This window comes from Mercenaria mercenaria, chromosome 19 (genome assembly GCF_021730395.1).
Source record: "Mercenaria mercenaria strain notata chromosome 19, MADL_Memer_1, whole genome shotgun sequence".
NCBI lineage: Eukaryota > Metazoa > Mollusca > Bivalvia > Venerida > Veneridae > Mercenaria > Mercenaria mercenaria.
Genome location: NC_069379.1, coordinates 17,818,305 through 17,833,747, shown reverse-complemented (window position 1 = coordinate 17,833,747; position 15,443 = coordinate 17,818,305). Strand labels below are relative to the sequence as shown.

Genomic DNA, 15,443 nt, shown 5'->3' with positions numbered 1-15,443 from the left:
ATAATTTTAACCGTAGCAAGATTTTGCATTTACAAATCCTTTTTTTTTTAAGTAATCAACGTTCAAAAGAATTGAACATTATCAACACCTTTTTATAAAAAATAAATATGATTAAACAGTACTTGAATATCAACGAGAAAGAGGTACATTTATAGACAAGTTTATAGAGAATTTCTAACATATATTTTAATACATCTACCTGAAATGACCTAGATATTTTTGGATGACTTTTATTGAAAAACAATGTAAAATCGTAGAATGAAACTGTTGAACTGTACACATGTTTTGTGAATGTTAGTAATAATTTAAATTAAAAAAAAAGAGAGAGAAAAAAAGAAAACATTTACTGCATTGTAACACATGTACAAACTATACAACTATGTACTTAATGAATTTTCAAACGCTCAGAAAAAACATTTTTCAGTATCTATTAAATTTCTACAATGAATTCACGAAATGCCTCATGCAATTATTCAAATGTGTTTTAACTTTTAAAAACATATAAAAATGACATAAAAATCAAATTAGGAAAATGTGTTATTCTATTACTTTATACGTCATATAACAGTCTTGTTCCTTTAAATTTTCGACCTTATTTTAAAACGTCGAAGAAACACAAATGGGCAAATTAAATATAGTCATCAGGCATAAACAAACTGACTTATTTATTTATTCTGCGATATCACAGAACCAAACTTAAGTTTGGCTATGCATTTGACGTTGCGTCAGTGAAATTTAATATTTACACCAGTATACCCTTTTAAATGTTATTTGCCCGTTTGTTAACTTGGTTTTGTTTAGAAGCACTGTGATAACAGCTCGCTTTTCTAATACTTTGATTCTGTGAACCAGGGTGTAAGTAAAAATGGAAATCTATGTCCGAGACTGATGAAAAGTAAGCATTTTTAAATTATTAAACTAGTTTTGTGACATTTAATCTGATTACAAAATGTCTCTGTTCCTATTTATATGATTGCAGATGTACAGTTTTTTGATGATGAAGCTGTTTTACAAAATCAGCAATATTTAATATTAGATATATGCAGTAACAGAAAGTTTCCCATGGAAAACATACATTGTGACACGAAATAATATTAATGACAGCCTTTCAAACAATCATAGTGCAGGATTCTGACGCCTTCTCGATTTATAATTTTTTAAGTACCCAAAATTTAATTTGGATAAATTGAAATGATATTTTGTGAAGTTAGTTAGAAATTAAATCTGTTGATGAACCGCATTTTCGGTTTCAGTAATTTCCATATGAGTAAAGGTTGGGTGGTTTCACGTACACGTACAGGTCATCGGACTCTAAATACTCTCACCACAAGCTCAATCAAATAAAGCCAACAACTTGTTCAAATTATGTCGTGTTGGTCAAGCTGTGGAGATTCCTCTTTTTATATTACAGTTAAACAAATCAATTAACTGTGCACAAATATTGCTGAACTGCGAATGACCTACTTAATATCTAATGGCCTATCTTATTGCTAATACCCTGTCTTAGTCTAAAATAGACTGAAACAATATGACTAGGAGAGGTGAATCCTCCAAGCGAAATGTGGGGTTTCGGTCAGGCTAATCAGATTGAGCGAGTTCATTTACAATTTTGTCTCTTTTGGAGGTTTAATCTACTACACAACTAAGGTTGAAATTTCAATCATTACGACTATCTAAAATATTAAGATATTGGCTAAAATTGCTTGTTATGTTTAGGACATGCATTTATTTTCTTTAAGATTAAATTATCTCGTGCGCACGAAATCTTATCTCGAGCGCTCGACATCGTATCTCGTGAACACGACAGGTTATCTCGAGCTCCCGAAATTTTATTTCGTGCTCACGACATCTTCTCTTTAGCGCTCAAATATTATCTCGTGTGCACGACATCTTATTTCAAGCACACGGCATCTTATTTCGAGCGCATGACATCTTATCTTGAGCGCTCGACATCTTATCCCGTGCGCACAACATCTTATCTCGGACGCTCGACATCTTACCTCATGCGTACGACATCTAATCTAGAGCGATCGAAATCTTATCTCGTGCGCACGACCTCTTTTCTCGAGCGCTAAACATATCATCTCGTGAGCACGACATCTTATCTCGTGAGCACGGCATCTTATCTCGAACGCACGACATCTTATCTATATATGTTAAGGCGCTTTGTGTGACTTCAGATCATCAGTAATAACGTACGACTACCACAGTTTTTACTTTTGTTTCGAGTATGCTTATAACCGTTTCACGTGCTTGTAGGGTTGTAATTTAAATACACAGGTTCTCAGAATATTTGGGCAAATGGCCAAAACTTGTGTTTTCAGTCGGGATCAGAGGTTTTAATTTCAGCCTCAGATCATAAGTTTTTGATTAACAGACGTTCTGGCGCTGTAGTAATTAAACCGAGCGCATAGGTGGAGGCGGGGGTGGGGGTGGGGAGAGAGTTTTTGTTGAAGTTTTATCATTTACAATAAAATGTGGAATTATGCTAAATTAAAGGTGACGATATTTCCAATTGACTGGTATTCTTTTCATTTTTCTGTTATTCTGCAGCTGTAAATCTTCAAACATGACCACTAACGTCATTTTTCAGCAAAGCGCAAAATGTTGTACCTGGCAGGTTTTTAATAAGCGTTTTTATATACAACAAAAATACGGCAAACATTCTTTATTTTTAAGTTTTTATTAAAATGATCTTTTTGATGATATATAATTTGTCAAGTTTATTTCGACGTCACATCGGAGGCAAATGATTTATGAACGCAATACAAAACTGACGACGAGCTTCGCCCAAAATTTTGCGTAAAGACGCCCATATTTAAGAAACTAATCAGAGAAATTGCACATTTTTCAAGTCAGAACCTAGGTTCTCTGAAAAACTTGTGACCTGAAGTGAGAACGTAGCTTTTTTTGTGAGAACCTAGGCTCTTGGATTTATTGTGCAATTCGCGTGCCATAAGCCTTCGTTGAACAGTTATTGTAAGAACGATACTAATCCCTAATGATAACGTGATTCCCGTGCAAACGCGAGGACGCATCCGTTCCAAGAAAATTGACAAAATAATAATCAGTATTGCTTGTGCAATACCTGACAAGTAAGTATCAATATTTGTTTCATTTTGACTGTCCTATAACCATATGGAAAAATATCTCAAGCGGATAAAATGCAGGTAATAAAAAATTCGTTTTGCATGAGTTCAACTCCCAATAAGGATTTGTTTTTTCAGATAATTTGTTCTTTTTTCTTGTTGCTGTTGTCTTTCCTGTCCGTTTTCGATTCTGTTCCCGTATTCTTCGTTCCTTTCTTTGATGGTTTGTATTTTCATATGTCTTTATATAACATACGTCATTATAAACTTTCTATTTATATGTATAATACTATTATCTTTAATATGATACTTAACTTTTCTCAGGTCGGTTTCAGATACTTCTCTGTCGCTGTGTCATAGAAAAAATGAAGGACAAAAATGAAATGAAAATTAACTGTCAGCACCTACGGCCAAAGATCTAATGAATATAGACAGTATGCATTATGTAATTGATACGAAAACTAGACATACAATGTATTTAGATTTTGACAAGTTATAACATTGTTGAATTCCCTATTCTTCGTTCCAATCTATTTATAGTTATGGCACGTCGTTACGTCATATATATTATTATTATATACATTTATCATGAGTAACGTTTACGTGCTCATCCATATCAGTTATGAATAATAAACATGCTTCAGTGCCACATTATCCTAAATGATCAGTATATTGGTTGTTATAATAAGTATATTGATTATTGGTCAATATTTTGCAAAGATTGGTTACAACTTTACACTGTTTATTTACCTGTTGTGGTTATCAAGTGTGTCAAGGTTTATAACGGGTATTTAGATATGATAAAGAGAAGGTATTTTAAACAAATTGTTTAAAAGTAGGAACAGGACAGTCATGGCGGATACTGAAGCGTACGATTACCAGTTTAAAGGTACTGTTTAAAATTTTAATTCTATATAACACATGTATAAAGAGATAGATATTCATGTATTTTTGAAAATCATTGTTAATGTCTTATCCATATAAACTAACTCTCTTACATGTATATGTACAAATTCGTTTATAAGGAAGTGTTATAATTCTGTGTGTGTATTTACTAACAGTGATATTAAAAATCTTCTGTAGACATCTTGGTAAAATAAGTTTGAAGTTTATACAGTACAGCACTGGGTAATTTCGCTGGGACTACTGCGCTGACTATGGTAAATTAACTTCAAATTAACGCTCGTTTACCTAAAACTTATTAGAGCGCATAAATAGAATGACAGCAGTAGACTGAAGTACATTTACTAAAGTTATTGAACAACTAGCATTAATGCTCTACTTTTTGCAAAGGCTCTGGGTATAACCGTATATGGCTCTTTAGGATTTCAGTCAGACACGCACTTTTACATGAGCATTTGTATGATTTACATACAATGTTTTGTGCATATTTCTACCGAATGTATACATGTAAGGGATTCATCTGATGGTGACAACTTTATCAATACCGTCCTGTTACTTTGAAACATATAAGGGATATAGAGTGAGAGTTTGAGCGAAATAAAACAAGTTTACGCTCCCTGTTGTAGTTGTGTTTTGCCAGTGACCGTCCCAAGGCGATACCGCAAATTGTCCCTCACTCAGTGTAGTCTTCCCATGTGTGGAATCGGTGTCGTTATATTTTCTGGTTCTTTAGATTCATAGAGAACATTCATTTTTATTATTATATGAGCAGCGCCATCCGCGCAGTCTGGTCAGGATCCATGCTATTCGCTAACAGTTTCTCTAATTACTATAGACTTTGAAAGCGAACAGCATGGATCCTGTCCAGACTGCGCGGATGCGCAGGCTGGTCTGAATCCATACTGGTCGCAAAGTGACTATGTTGGTTTTCTCATGACGCGGTTCATATAATAACAGAATCCTTCTTAAGCCCGTTCCAGAATGATGAGGGGTGCGGCACATTCCACTCAATAAAACCGAGTCTGCTATTATGTTTCTTGGTTGCATAGGATGCTTCCAAAGAATCTTTTCACAACTTTTATTTACTAAATCTACGTTTTATGTGTTCGTGTATGTATCTGGCGTTTACACATGCATGTGCATGCATACATACATGTGGGATTTTGTGTCGGGACTTAGTTCTGCGGACGTGACTATTCACTTATAATATATGTCACTTGTTTTTGTTATCCTAATAATTATACTTCCTTTTCAGACCGCACTACAGTACATTTGTACTAACTTAAAGTAAACTTGTCTTATACTGCAAACAGGATGATATTCGCGATGATTTTTTTTTCACTAGTATTTGCGAAAAATACGACTCTCAAATTCTGATTATTATTTAACATTGATCTACATTTCCATACAAACACTCGCATTTATCTTAACACAGAGAAAACAGTGGTTCACCATGAAATCGTTTAATATAACTTACGCAAACATTTCTCTGTCTAAATAGACTTTTAACTTGCGACTGAATTAGGCTAACTGCAAATACATATTAGTCTCCTAATGGTGGTCTTTATAAATAGGTTTGACCTAAATATTTTATTTTGTATATGTAACTTACATTACTCCCGCGCTTGTTACGTCATCAAAATATCATATTATGTCATTTTGTTTCTTTATGTTCACAGTTTTGGTCATTGGTGATGAAGCCACAGGGAAGACAGCGCTGTTAAATAGATACGCAGAAAACTCCTTTACCGAGGTATACGTCTCTACAATAGGAGTTGATTTTCGAATTAAGTAAGGAATGTTTTGTTTTTCTATAGTTTGACCGGAAAGTCTTGAAATGTTAAAAAAATCACAAGGTTAATTTTAAAGTTTATAGATCTTTACTTGTATGTGTCTACCGTATATGTTTGCTTATTAGTCGCACTAGCTTATAAGACGCACCCCCCCCCCCCTCCCCACATCAGCTATACATACTGGGTTTTCTTTTTCCTTTAATTTCGCTTATAAGATTCTTCCACTCTTTGAACTGGAAATATGACTCCTTATAATCCGTCGTATAAGCGGAAATATACGGTGCTGTGTTTCACGAGCATCATGTTAAACAGATTCATCATAACTACCGGTATTTGGCAATTCTTAAAATCTGACCGAAACAAAAATAAGATGGATCTGTCCTTTAATAAATTAACAACATCTATTTAAAAGGATAAGGTAATATACTATGAAATGAATGTGTTTGCTGTTAGTATATTTCATTCTATTTTAGGAGTGCCAAATGTAATGGAAAGACTAGTAAAGCTCAGATATGGGACACGGCCGGCCAACAAAGGTTTAGAACTATAACTTCAAGGTAGTCACTTTCGTTTTGACACAAAATATACGTAAGCCTGTATCAATACGTAAATGGACTTCCGCTAGCAAGAACTACTGTTTACCTTAAAAGACTGGTCTGGAGCCATGCTGGTCGCAAATGCAATATGTTGGTTTTCTCATGGCGCGGTTCATATATTCCATATTTACCGAGTTTCATAGCTGCACTACACCGGTATAGATATTTATTTAACGTGTTATAACCGACTTTTAAACACTTGAATTTTCTTAAAAGAACGAGAATATTTAATCACGTTGTTTAATATATCTACGTGGGCAAATTATGTCAGAAATAAATAAAATTTAGTTTTGATAACAGTAATTCGATCTGCAAGTTTGTGTTCGGCTAGAATGGCTAGCGTGGATTTCCCCATGCCTTGGTCGCGAGAAACAGAAAGCTTTAACTGCCAGTTAGCACATATATGAGAAATATAATCTGTTCTGCAAAACAACATCCCCTAAAAATGCTCCCATAAAAACTGCTGTTAAGTAATTACGCGTATATAGACATTTTCTCATTGAATAAAACTAAAAACTGAAAGTAAAACTAAAAACTGAAATTTACAATGAAAATTATGTCTATCATGTTCACATAATATACATAGTCAAGCACAACATATGAAACTTAATTTTGGACTGCTGCATACTATTCCTATTTAGTTAAGCTGGTCCATAGAATAGTTTCAATTAGAACTCTTTTTCAGCTATTACCGAGGTACCCATGGTGCCATAATTGTCTTTGATGTCACAAACCGGTCAACATTTAAACGAGTAGAAAACTGGATCACTGACATAGAGGTACTTAATATATTAAAATGAGTAGGTGATTTTTGAATGTATAATTCAAATATTGGCAAAACTTTATCCGTCGAATTTCAAAAGGTTTTTATGCAAAGACCTATGGTTGAAGTTCTGAAACGTTCATACTTTATTGCTTACATTCATACTAGATTGCGCCAAACAGTGAAAAAAAAATGCTTGTAAAATTTATGTCTGTTTACGATATTGCAGTACTCAACAATACTTCATCTTTTAGATAATATATTATTACCTTACACTTTTTGTGGCTAGAACACACCAAATAGCTGGTTTTATTTTGCATTGAATTGACTTTCCAATGGCTACAACTCACATCAGCACCCGACTCATTTTAAATCTGTAAATTATAGTTTTTTTTAGAATATTGTCAATGATGAATAACAATGAAAAGAAAAGTGAAAGTCATCTTTGGTGCATGAAAAATATTTTCACTTAAACACACAAACTGCAAAAATCAGCTATAAAAGACCATAAACTGTTGTGGTTGTGTACATGATCTACGTTTCCATGACAAATACTGTCATCATGAAAATACTACCTAAAGGTCTAACAGAGGTCTGCCTTGTGACTTCAGCAAAACGATGCAAAGAAAATAATGAAAATAGCTGTAAAAGCAAAACAAACTGAGAACTATTTACATCAACCATCATGCGACTACGTTTTTCACGCCAGTTTCCTATTTACTGTCTTTATACCTTGTAATGTTTGCTTATTAGTGTAATATGAACATTTTTTACATAAGCGCAAAGGTAAGATTCAGAAACTTCTATTGATATACATAACTATTTGATTCTATTATATAGCACTACGGTTCTGAATCCGTTCAAAAATTACTTGTTGGAAACAAATGTGATCTTACCAAGAAGAGATGTGTGACAACCGAAGAGGCGAAATCAATGGCATGGAAGGCAAAACTATTTCAGGAAAAATCGTAAGATTATATCTACGCACTCGTGAAAATGAAAAACAACAACAATAACAACAAATGTTCTAATTTCTCAGATATATTCAACAACCACGAAAGTCAAGCAAACATCCTCTAAATATTATGCATTAATTTGATTACTAGGAAAATGGACAATAGCCACAAAGTACCTTTACAAACACGAAATGTACATGTCTGTGTATAGAAATAGTACTGGGTTCAATTCTAAAAAGTCATTTGGTACACTCAGCCAGAGCTGTTATATTATGTTCCTTACAAATCGTTCAACACGAAATTTGTTGTGTATGTGGTTCACAGTACTGTTTTGAAATTTAGCCTTAGCACTTCGGCTTGGATGGTCCCAATACTCCGGCGTACCTTGAGTATTAATCTCCCTTTTGATATGGTGCCTACTTTTAATTTTGTCCTTTGACAGTTTCTGTGATAAACATCAATAACCTCGGATCACCTCCCTAAATTCTAGTTTGTTTAGTTCTCGTTTATGGAAGGTCCATTATCTTAACTGGGGACCTTACGTCGATTTTCGTTAAACTTTAGTGTATCATTGAAGGCTCTATGTACACCACCGAAAGAACATACCTGCGGATGCCTCTAAATTATATTTTAAGGTCTTATAACATAAACAAATCCTGGGTTCTGTTCCACAACAGACTCAATTAAACCTAGACTGCATCATTTCAATTTTTGTCGTGTTAGGCCACTTGCGTGTGTTCAGGGTTGAACGCTGAAACTGATACAAAATTAGTGGATTTATAACTTGTCCCACTACGACATATTTCTTAAGCAAATTAAGGATTTTAGTTCGTGATACTTGAATAATATTGACGTCATCGCACGTTAACGCGAAGCCACTTTTGCTAAAGGATTAATTTTACTGCATCATACTTGTGAACAATATTGACGTCATCGCACGTTAACGTGACGTTACCGCATGATCCATGTTAATACAGCTTCACGTGTACTGATAGGTTAAAATATATTTGGTCAATTGAAGGTTTTCTACATTTATAATGTAGCATAAGGATTTTTTTGGTTCTATATTTCAGTGATAAACAACATGAATTATGTAGAAACCTCGACAAAAACGAACACTAATGTGGAAAATGCTTTTGAAACACTTTATGCTGGTAAGTCTCGAATTAAAACAATAGAACGTCTTTTGTATTCTTTACACTAATTGCTGCAGTTAATTTCTTCTTACGTAATTAAGGGCGTGTGATAAAATCACTTAATATGTACGCATAGCTGTTTAAATAAAAGTAAATGCATATTACTGTGACAGCCTAATGGATCGGGCGATCGCCCTATAATCTGCAGGGCGAATGTCCCGTCAGGAAGGCTGGTCATGTTTCTGAAGAGACAAGACTAGTTGGTGAGCCGGCAGCAAGGTAAATAAGGGTTTGCGACTGTCTACGATTTTGTTGCCTTGCAATTAAACAAACAGAGAAATTTGAAGTAAGGCTGTTTCATATTCATAGAAGTCATTCACTAAACGTTTCATAAGGGATGACAGTAATAATAAAACGGGCTTATATTTCTGGACAATTGTGCATAACTAAACCTGACTTGGTTAAATTTTAGCCTGTGGCGGTAAGACTTTAGGGATTCTTCCTTTGCGACAAGTGCATTCGCTATTCTGTCTGTAAATTGTCAAATAATATAATAGTATTGTCCAAAAAGAACGATGGATCAATCCATTATAATTTAGCAGGGTAAAGGTTAACCTTTATCCAGCTTAATTTCTAAAAGGTCCATCTTTCAATTTGGGCAGTACTACTTGTTTATCATAGGGGTGTTCACAGAAGATTTATTGACTGAATAGCGTACATTGCAGACCATGATCAGACTGCACAGACGTGCAGGCTAATCTTGGTCTGCGTTGTTCGCAAAGGCAGAATCACTTGCCGCAGACTTAAGATTAAGTTTAATTTTCAGATATATTCAAGAAGGTATCTCAACAGGCATCTCAACAGGTTGCACCACCGGTAAGTTATTTCAACATTCATTCGGAAGAAAAAGTTCGAAGTTTGAAGTATTGTTTGAAACCGTACAATGTCTCCCTAGTGTACAACACTCATCATATGTAAGGTAGCAGTAATACAAAGATTACTAATTTCTTTTTTCTTTTTTCTTTTCTTCTTTTAAACTGACCAGTTCCTGTGATGTACCGTTATATATTGTACTGAAATGCATTTATTTGTTCCTAAATACCTTTTGACAGGCAAATATATCCAGACTGGATGCAGAGGGCGTGGTTAGCGAGACAGGGGTCGTGGCTAGCGAGAAAGGGGGCGTGACTGTCACGACAGAGTCTGTTGCTTCTGTGAATTCAGAGAACATCCCGCCATGGGCAGAAGCAATTATGAAAGCGATGCAACAGTTTAATACCAGACTGGAAAAAGTAGAAAAACTTGAAAGTACTGTTGCAAAGATTTCTAAGCGACTTGAAGAAGTAGAAATTAAAATGTCAAAATATGACTCAAAATCTGCACAAACAAAAAGTACAAAGCCACATAAATGATATAAGTAACATATATGTATGTAGAAAATCATTCGAAACGACGCAATTTTTTTTCTTAATTAGGGTAGTTATTTTTGCAAAATTATAAAAGGTCAATAATATATACCCTTTAGAAACTTCCTTTTGTATGGTCATATATTATAATGGTTTAGTAAGTGCAAATATCTTGAATGATCAGGAGCCGTATTTGTTTTTAATGAAAACATCAACCTAAATTGGATCAGGTGCTGTGATAGTTTCAATGAAAGAATCAACCTAGATTGGATCAGGTACAGTGATGGTTTCAATGAAAGCATCATCCTAGATTGGATCAGGTACAGTGATGGTTTCAATGAAAGCATCAACCTAAATTGAATCAGGTGCTGTGATAGTTTCAATGAAAGAATCAACCTAAATTGGATCAGGTGCTGTGATAGTTTCAATGAAAGCATCAACCTAGGTTGGATCAGGTACAGTGATGGTTTCAATGAAAGCATGCACCTAGATTGGATCAGGTACAGTGATGGTTTCAATGAAAGCATCAATCTAAATTGGATCAGGTGCTGTGATAGTTTCAATGAAAGCATCAACCTAAATTGGATCAGGTGCTGTGATAGTTTCAATGAAAGCATCAACCTAGATTGGATCAGGTACAGTGATGGTTTCAATGAAAGCATCAACCTAAATTGGATCAGGTGCTGCGATAGTTTCAATGAAAGCATCAACCTAGATTTGATCAGGTCCAGTGATGGTTTCAATGAAAGCATCAACTTAGATTGGATCAGGTGCGGTGATGGTTTCAATGAAAGCATCAGCCTAAATTGGATCAGGTACAGCGATGGTTTCAATGAAAGAATCAGCCTTAATTGGATCAGGTACAGCGATGGTTTCAATGAAAGCATCTACCTAAATTGGATCAGGTGCTGTGATAGTTTCAATGAAAGCATCAACCTAGATTGGATCAGGTGCGGTGATGATTTCAATGAAAGCATAAACCTAGATTGGATCAGGTACAGTGATGGTTTCAATGAAAGCATGCACCTAGATTGGATCAGGTGCTGTGATAGTTTAATGAAAGAATCAACCTAGATTGAATCAGGTGCTGTGATGGTTTCAATGAAAGCATCATCCTAGATTGGATCAGGTACGGTGATGGTTTCAATGAAAGCATGAACCTAGATTGGATCAGGTACAGTGATGGTTTCAATAAAAGCATGAACCTAGATAGGATCAGGTGCTGTGATAGTTTCAATGAAAGAATCAACCTAAATTGGATCAGGTGCTGTGATAGTTTCAATGAAAGCATCAACCTAGGTTGGATCAGGTACAGTGATGGTTTCAATGAAAGCATGCACCTAGATTGGATCAGGTACAGTGATGGTTTCAATGAAAGCATCAATCTAAATTGGATCAGGTGCTGTGATAGTTTCAATGAAAGCATCAACCTAAATTGGATCAGGTGCTGTGATAGTTTCAATGAAAGCATCAACCTAGATTGGATCAGGTACAGTGATGGTTTCAATGAAAGCATCAACCTAAATTGGATCAGGTGCTGCGATAGTTTCAATGAAAGCATCAACCTAGATTTGATCAGGTCCAGTGATGGTTTCAATGAAAGCATCAACTTAGATTGGATCAGGTGCGGTGATGGTTTCAATGAAAGCATCAGCCTAAATTGGATCAGGTACAGCGATGGTTTCAATGAAAGAATCAGCCTTAATTGGATCAGGTACAGCGATGGTTTCAATGAAAGCATCTACCTAAATTGGATCAGGTGCTGTGATAGTTTCAATGAAAGCATCAACCTAGATTGGATCAGGTGCGGTGATGATTTCAATGAAAGCATAAACCTAGATTGGATCAGGTACAGTGATGGTTTCAATGAAAGCATGCACCTAGATTGGATCAGGTGCTGTGATAGTTTAATGAAAGAATCAACCTAGATTGAATCAGGTGCTGTGATGGTTTCAATGAAAGCATCATCCTAGATTGGATCAGGTACGGTGATGGTTTCAATGAAAGCATGAACCTAGATTGGATCAGGTACAGTGATGGTTTCAATAAAAGCATGAACCTAGATAGGATCAGGTGCTGTGATAGTTTCAATGAAAGTATCAACCTAAATTTTATCAGACACAGTGATGGTTTTTAAAGAAAGCATCAACCTAGATTGGATCAGGTGCGGTGATGGTTTCAATGAAAGCATCATCCTAGATTGGATCCGGTACGGTGATGGTTTCAATGAAAGCATGAACCTAGATTGGATCAGGTACTGTGGTGGTTTCAATGAAAGCATAAACCTAGATTGGATCAGACACAGAGGTTATTTCAATGAAAGCATCAACCTAGATTGGATCAGGTACAGTGATATTAAAACAGCAGGTAGGGACAAACACATAAGCCACTGTTGAACGATAATAAAACATCTTTGTAATGCGATTTTCGTTCCTGCGTTGACTCGTATACCGATGCGCTTTGGGAAGGCTGAAAAGAATTCAATATATACGCAACGTATAGAAAACATTTGCTCTGTATATATTTGATTTTACTCCGAATTGATACCGGCACCCTGCCCTAACCAGTGCACCGAATCGGACATGTAACCCCTCAAATTGTGGATCAGAAATTAACTTCAGCGGTATATATTCAATATTAGGAAAGGACAAACACATAAGCCATTGTAGCCCGATATCAAAAAACCTGTGTAATGCGATTTTCGTTCCTGCGTTGAATCGTATATCGATGCGCTTTGAGAAGACTGAAAAGAATTGACCACTGACATATATCTTAGGTCATAGCAGCCCGAATTACTAAGGTTTTCAATATCGTCTGAGGTCCTCAATTACGTTGAGTTCTATGTGGATAAGCTTGGTGAAAGCTCTAAGTAATCACCCAGCACCATATCTTTTATTTTTCATTTGCAACGTATAGAAAACATTTGCTCTGTAAATATATGGTTTTACTCCGAATTGATACCGTCACCCTGCCCTAACCAGTGCACCAAATCGGCTATGTAACCCCTCAAATTGTATATCAGAAACTTAACTTCTAAAGTATGCATTCAATTTCAGAGAGGGACAAACACATCAGCCACTGTATCCCGATATTAAAACACCTTTGTAATGCGATTTTCGTTCCTGCGTTGACTCGTATACCGATGCGCTTTGAGAAGGCTGAAAAGAATTGACCACTGACATATATCTTAGGTTATAGCAGCCCGAATTAATAAGGCTTTCAATATCGTGTGAGGTCCTCATTTACATTGAGTCGTATGCGGATTATTAATAAGGCTTTCAATATCGTCTGAGATACTTATTTACGTTGAAAGCTGTAAGTAATCACCCAGCACCATATCTTTTATTTTTCATTTACAACGTATAGAAAACATTTGCTCTGTAAATATATGATTTTACTCCGAATTGATACCGTCACCCTCCCCTAACCAGTGGTGGCTACAGTGGCTTATATTTTTGTCCCTCCCTTATATTGAAGGTATACCTTTGAAGTTAATGGTTCGATCTACAGTTTGAAGGGTTACATTTCAGACTCTGTGCACTGGTTAGGACAGGGTGACAGTATCATTTCGGAGTAAAATAAAATATTTACAGAGCAAATGTTTTCTATACGTTGCATATGAAAAATAAAAGATATGGTGCTATACCCCTAGCCCGATATTAAAACACCTTTGAAACGCAATTTTCGTTCCTGCGTTGACTTGTATACCGATGCGCTTTGAGAAGCTGAAAAGAATTGACCACTGACGTATATGTTAAGTCATAGCAGCCCGAATAATTAAGGCTTTCAATATCGTGTGAGGTCCTCACTAACGTTGAGTCTTATGCGGATAAGCTTTGTGAAAGCTGTTAGTAATCACGCAGCACCATATCTTTTATTTTTCATTTGCAACGTATAGAAAACATTTGCTCTGTAAATATATGATTTTACTCCAAATTGATACCGTCACCCTTCCCTAACCAGTGCACCAAATCGGCCATGTAACCCCTCAAGTTGTAGATCAGAACATTAACTTCAAAGGTATACATTTAATATTAGGGAGGGATAAATACATAAGCCACTGTAGCCCGATATTAAAACACCTTTGTAATGCGATTTTCGTTCCTGCGTCGACTCGTATACCGATGCACTTTGGGAAAGCTGAAAAGAATTGACCACTGACATATATCTTAGGTCATAGCAATCCGAATTACTAAGGCGTTCAATATCGTGTGAGGTCCTCATTAACGTTCAGTCTATGCGGATAAGATTTCTAAAGCTCTAAGTAATCATCCAGCACCATATCTTTTATTTTTCATATGTAACGTATAGAAAACATTTGCTCTGTAAATATATGGTTTTACTCCAAATTGATAGCGTCACCCTGCCCTAACCAGTGCACCGAATCGGCCATGTAACACCTCAAATTGTAGATCAGAACATTAACTTCAAATGTATACATTCAATATTAGGGAGGGACAGAACATAGGCCACTGTAGTCCGATATTAAAACACCTTTGTAACGGGATTTTCGTTCCGCGTTGACTCGTATACCGATGCGCTTTGGGAAGGCTGAAAAGAATTGACCAATGACATATAGCTCAGGTCATAGCAGCCCGAATAACTAAGGCTTTCAATATCGTGTGAGGTCCTCATTTACATTGAGTCGTATGCGGATAAGCTTTGTGAAAGCTCTAAGTAACTACACTCACAACAGCCTTTTCATGCTATATACAAAGTTTCAATGAAATTGAATGCAAACTATAAGAGTCGAATGCTTTGATTTGTGTGACTTTCAAAAACTTTAACCTTTAGCCTTCTG

The 15,443-nt window shown here is 35.7% G+C and overlaps 1 protein-coding gene across 1 annotated transcript; it reads left to right on the top strand.

Moving 5' to 3' along the window:
* The first annotated feature begins 3,798 nt into the window (after positions 1–3,798).
* On the top strand, positions 3,799–10,868 carry LOC128551060 (uncharacterized). Its single transcript, XM_053531374.1, has 8 exons — positions 3,799–3,978; positions 5,672–5,783; positions 6,259–6,342; positions 7,067–7,160; positions 7,985–8,084; positions 9,174–9,254; positions 10,063–10,112; positions 10,349–10,868. Exons 1-8 carry the CDS (start codon positions 3,942–3,944, stop codon positions 10,646–10,648), a joined length of 858 nt encoding a protein of 285 aa, XP_053387349.1. The 5' UTR covers positions 3,799–3,941; the 3' UTR covers positions 10,649–10,868.
* Positions 10,869–15,443: the final 4,575 nt, after the last annotated feature.

What these genes read in the sequence shown, in the direction of transcription:
- LOC128551060 (XM_053531374.1), top strand. Translation starts at nt 3,942, where the DNA reads ATGGCGGATACTGAAGCGTACGATTACCAGTTTAAAG. An exon ending in AGAGGCGAAATCAATGGCAT is followed by an intron (nt 8,085 to 9,173) that starts GGAAGGCAAAAC and finishes TCTATATTTCAG; the next exon opens with TGATAAACAACATGAATTAT. An exon ending in CTCAACAGGTTGCACCACCG is followed by an intron (nt 10,113 to 10,348) that starts GTAAGTTATTTC and finishes ACCTTTTGACAG; the next exon opens with GCAAATATATCCAGACTGGA.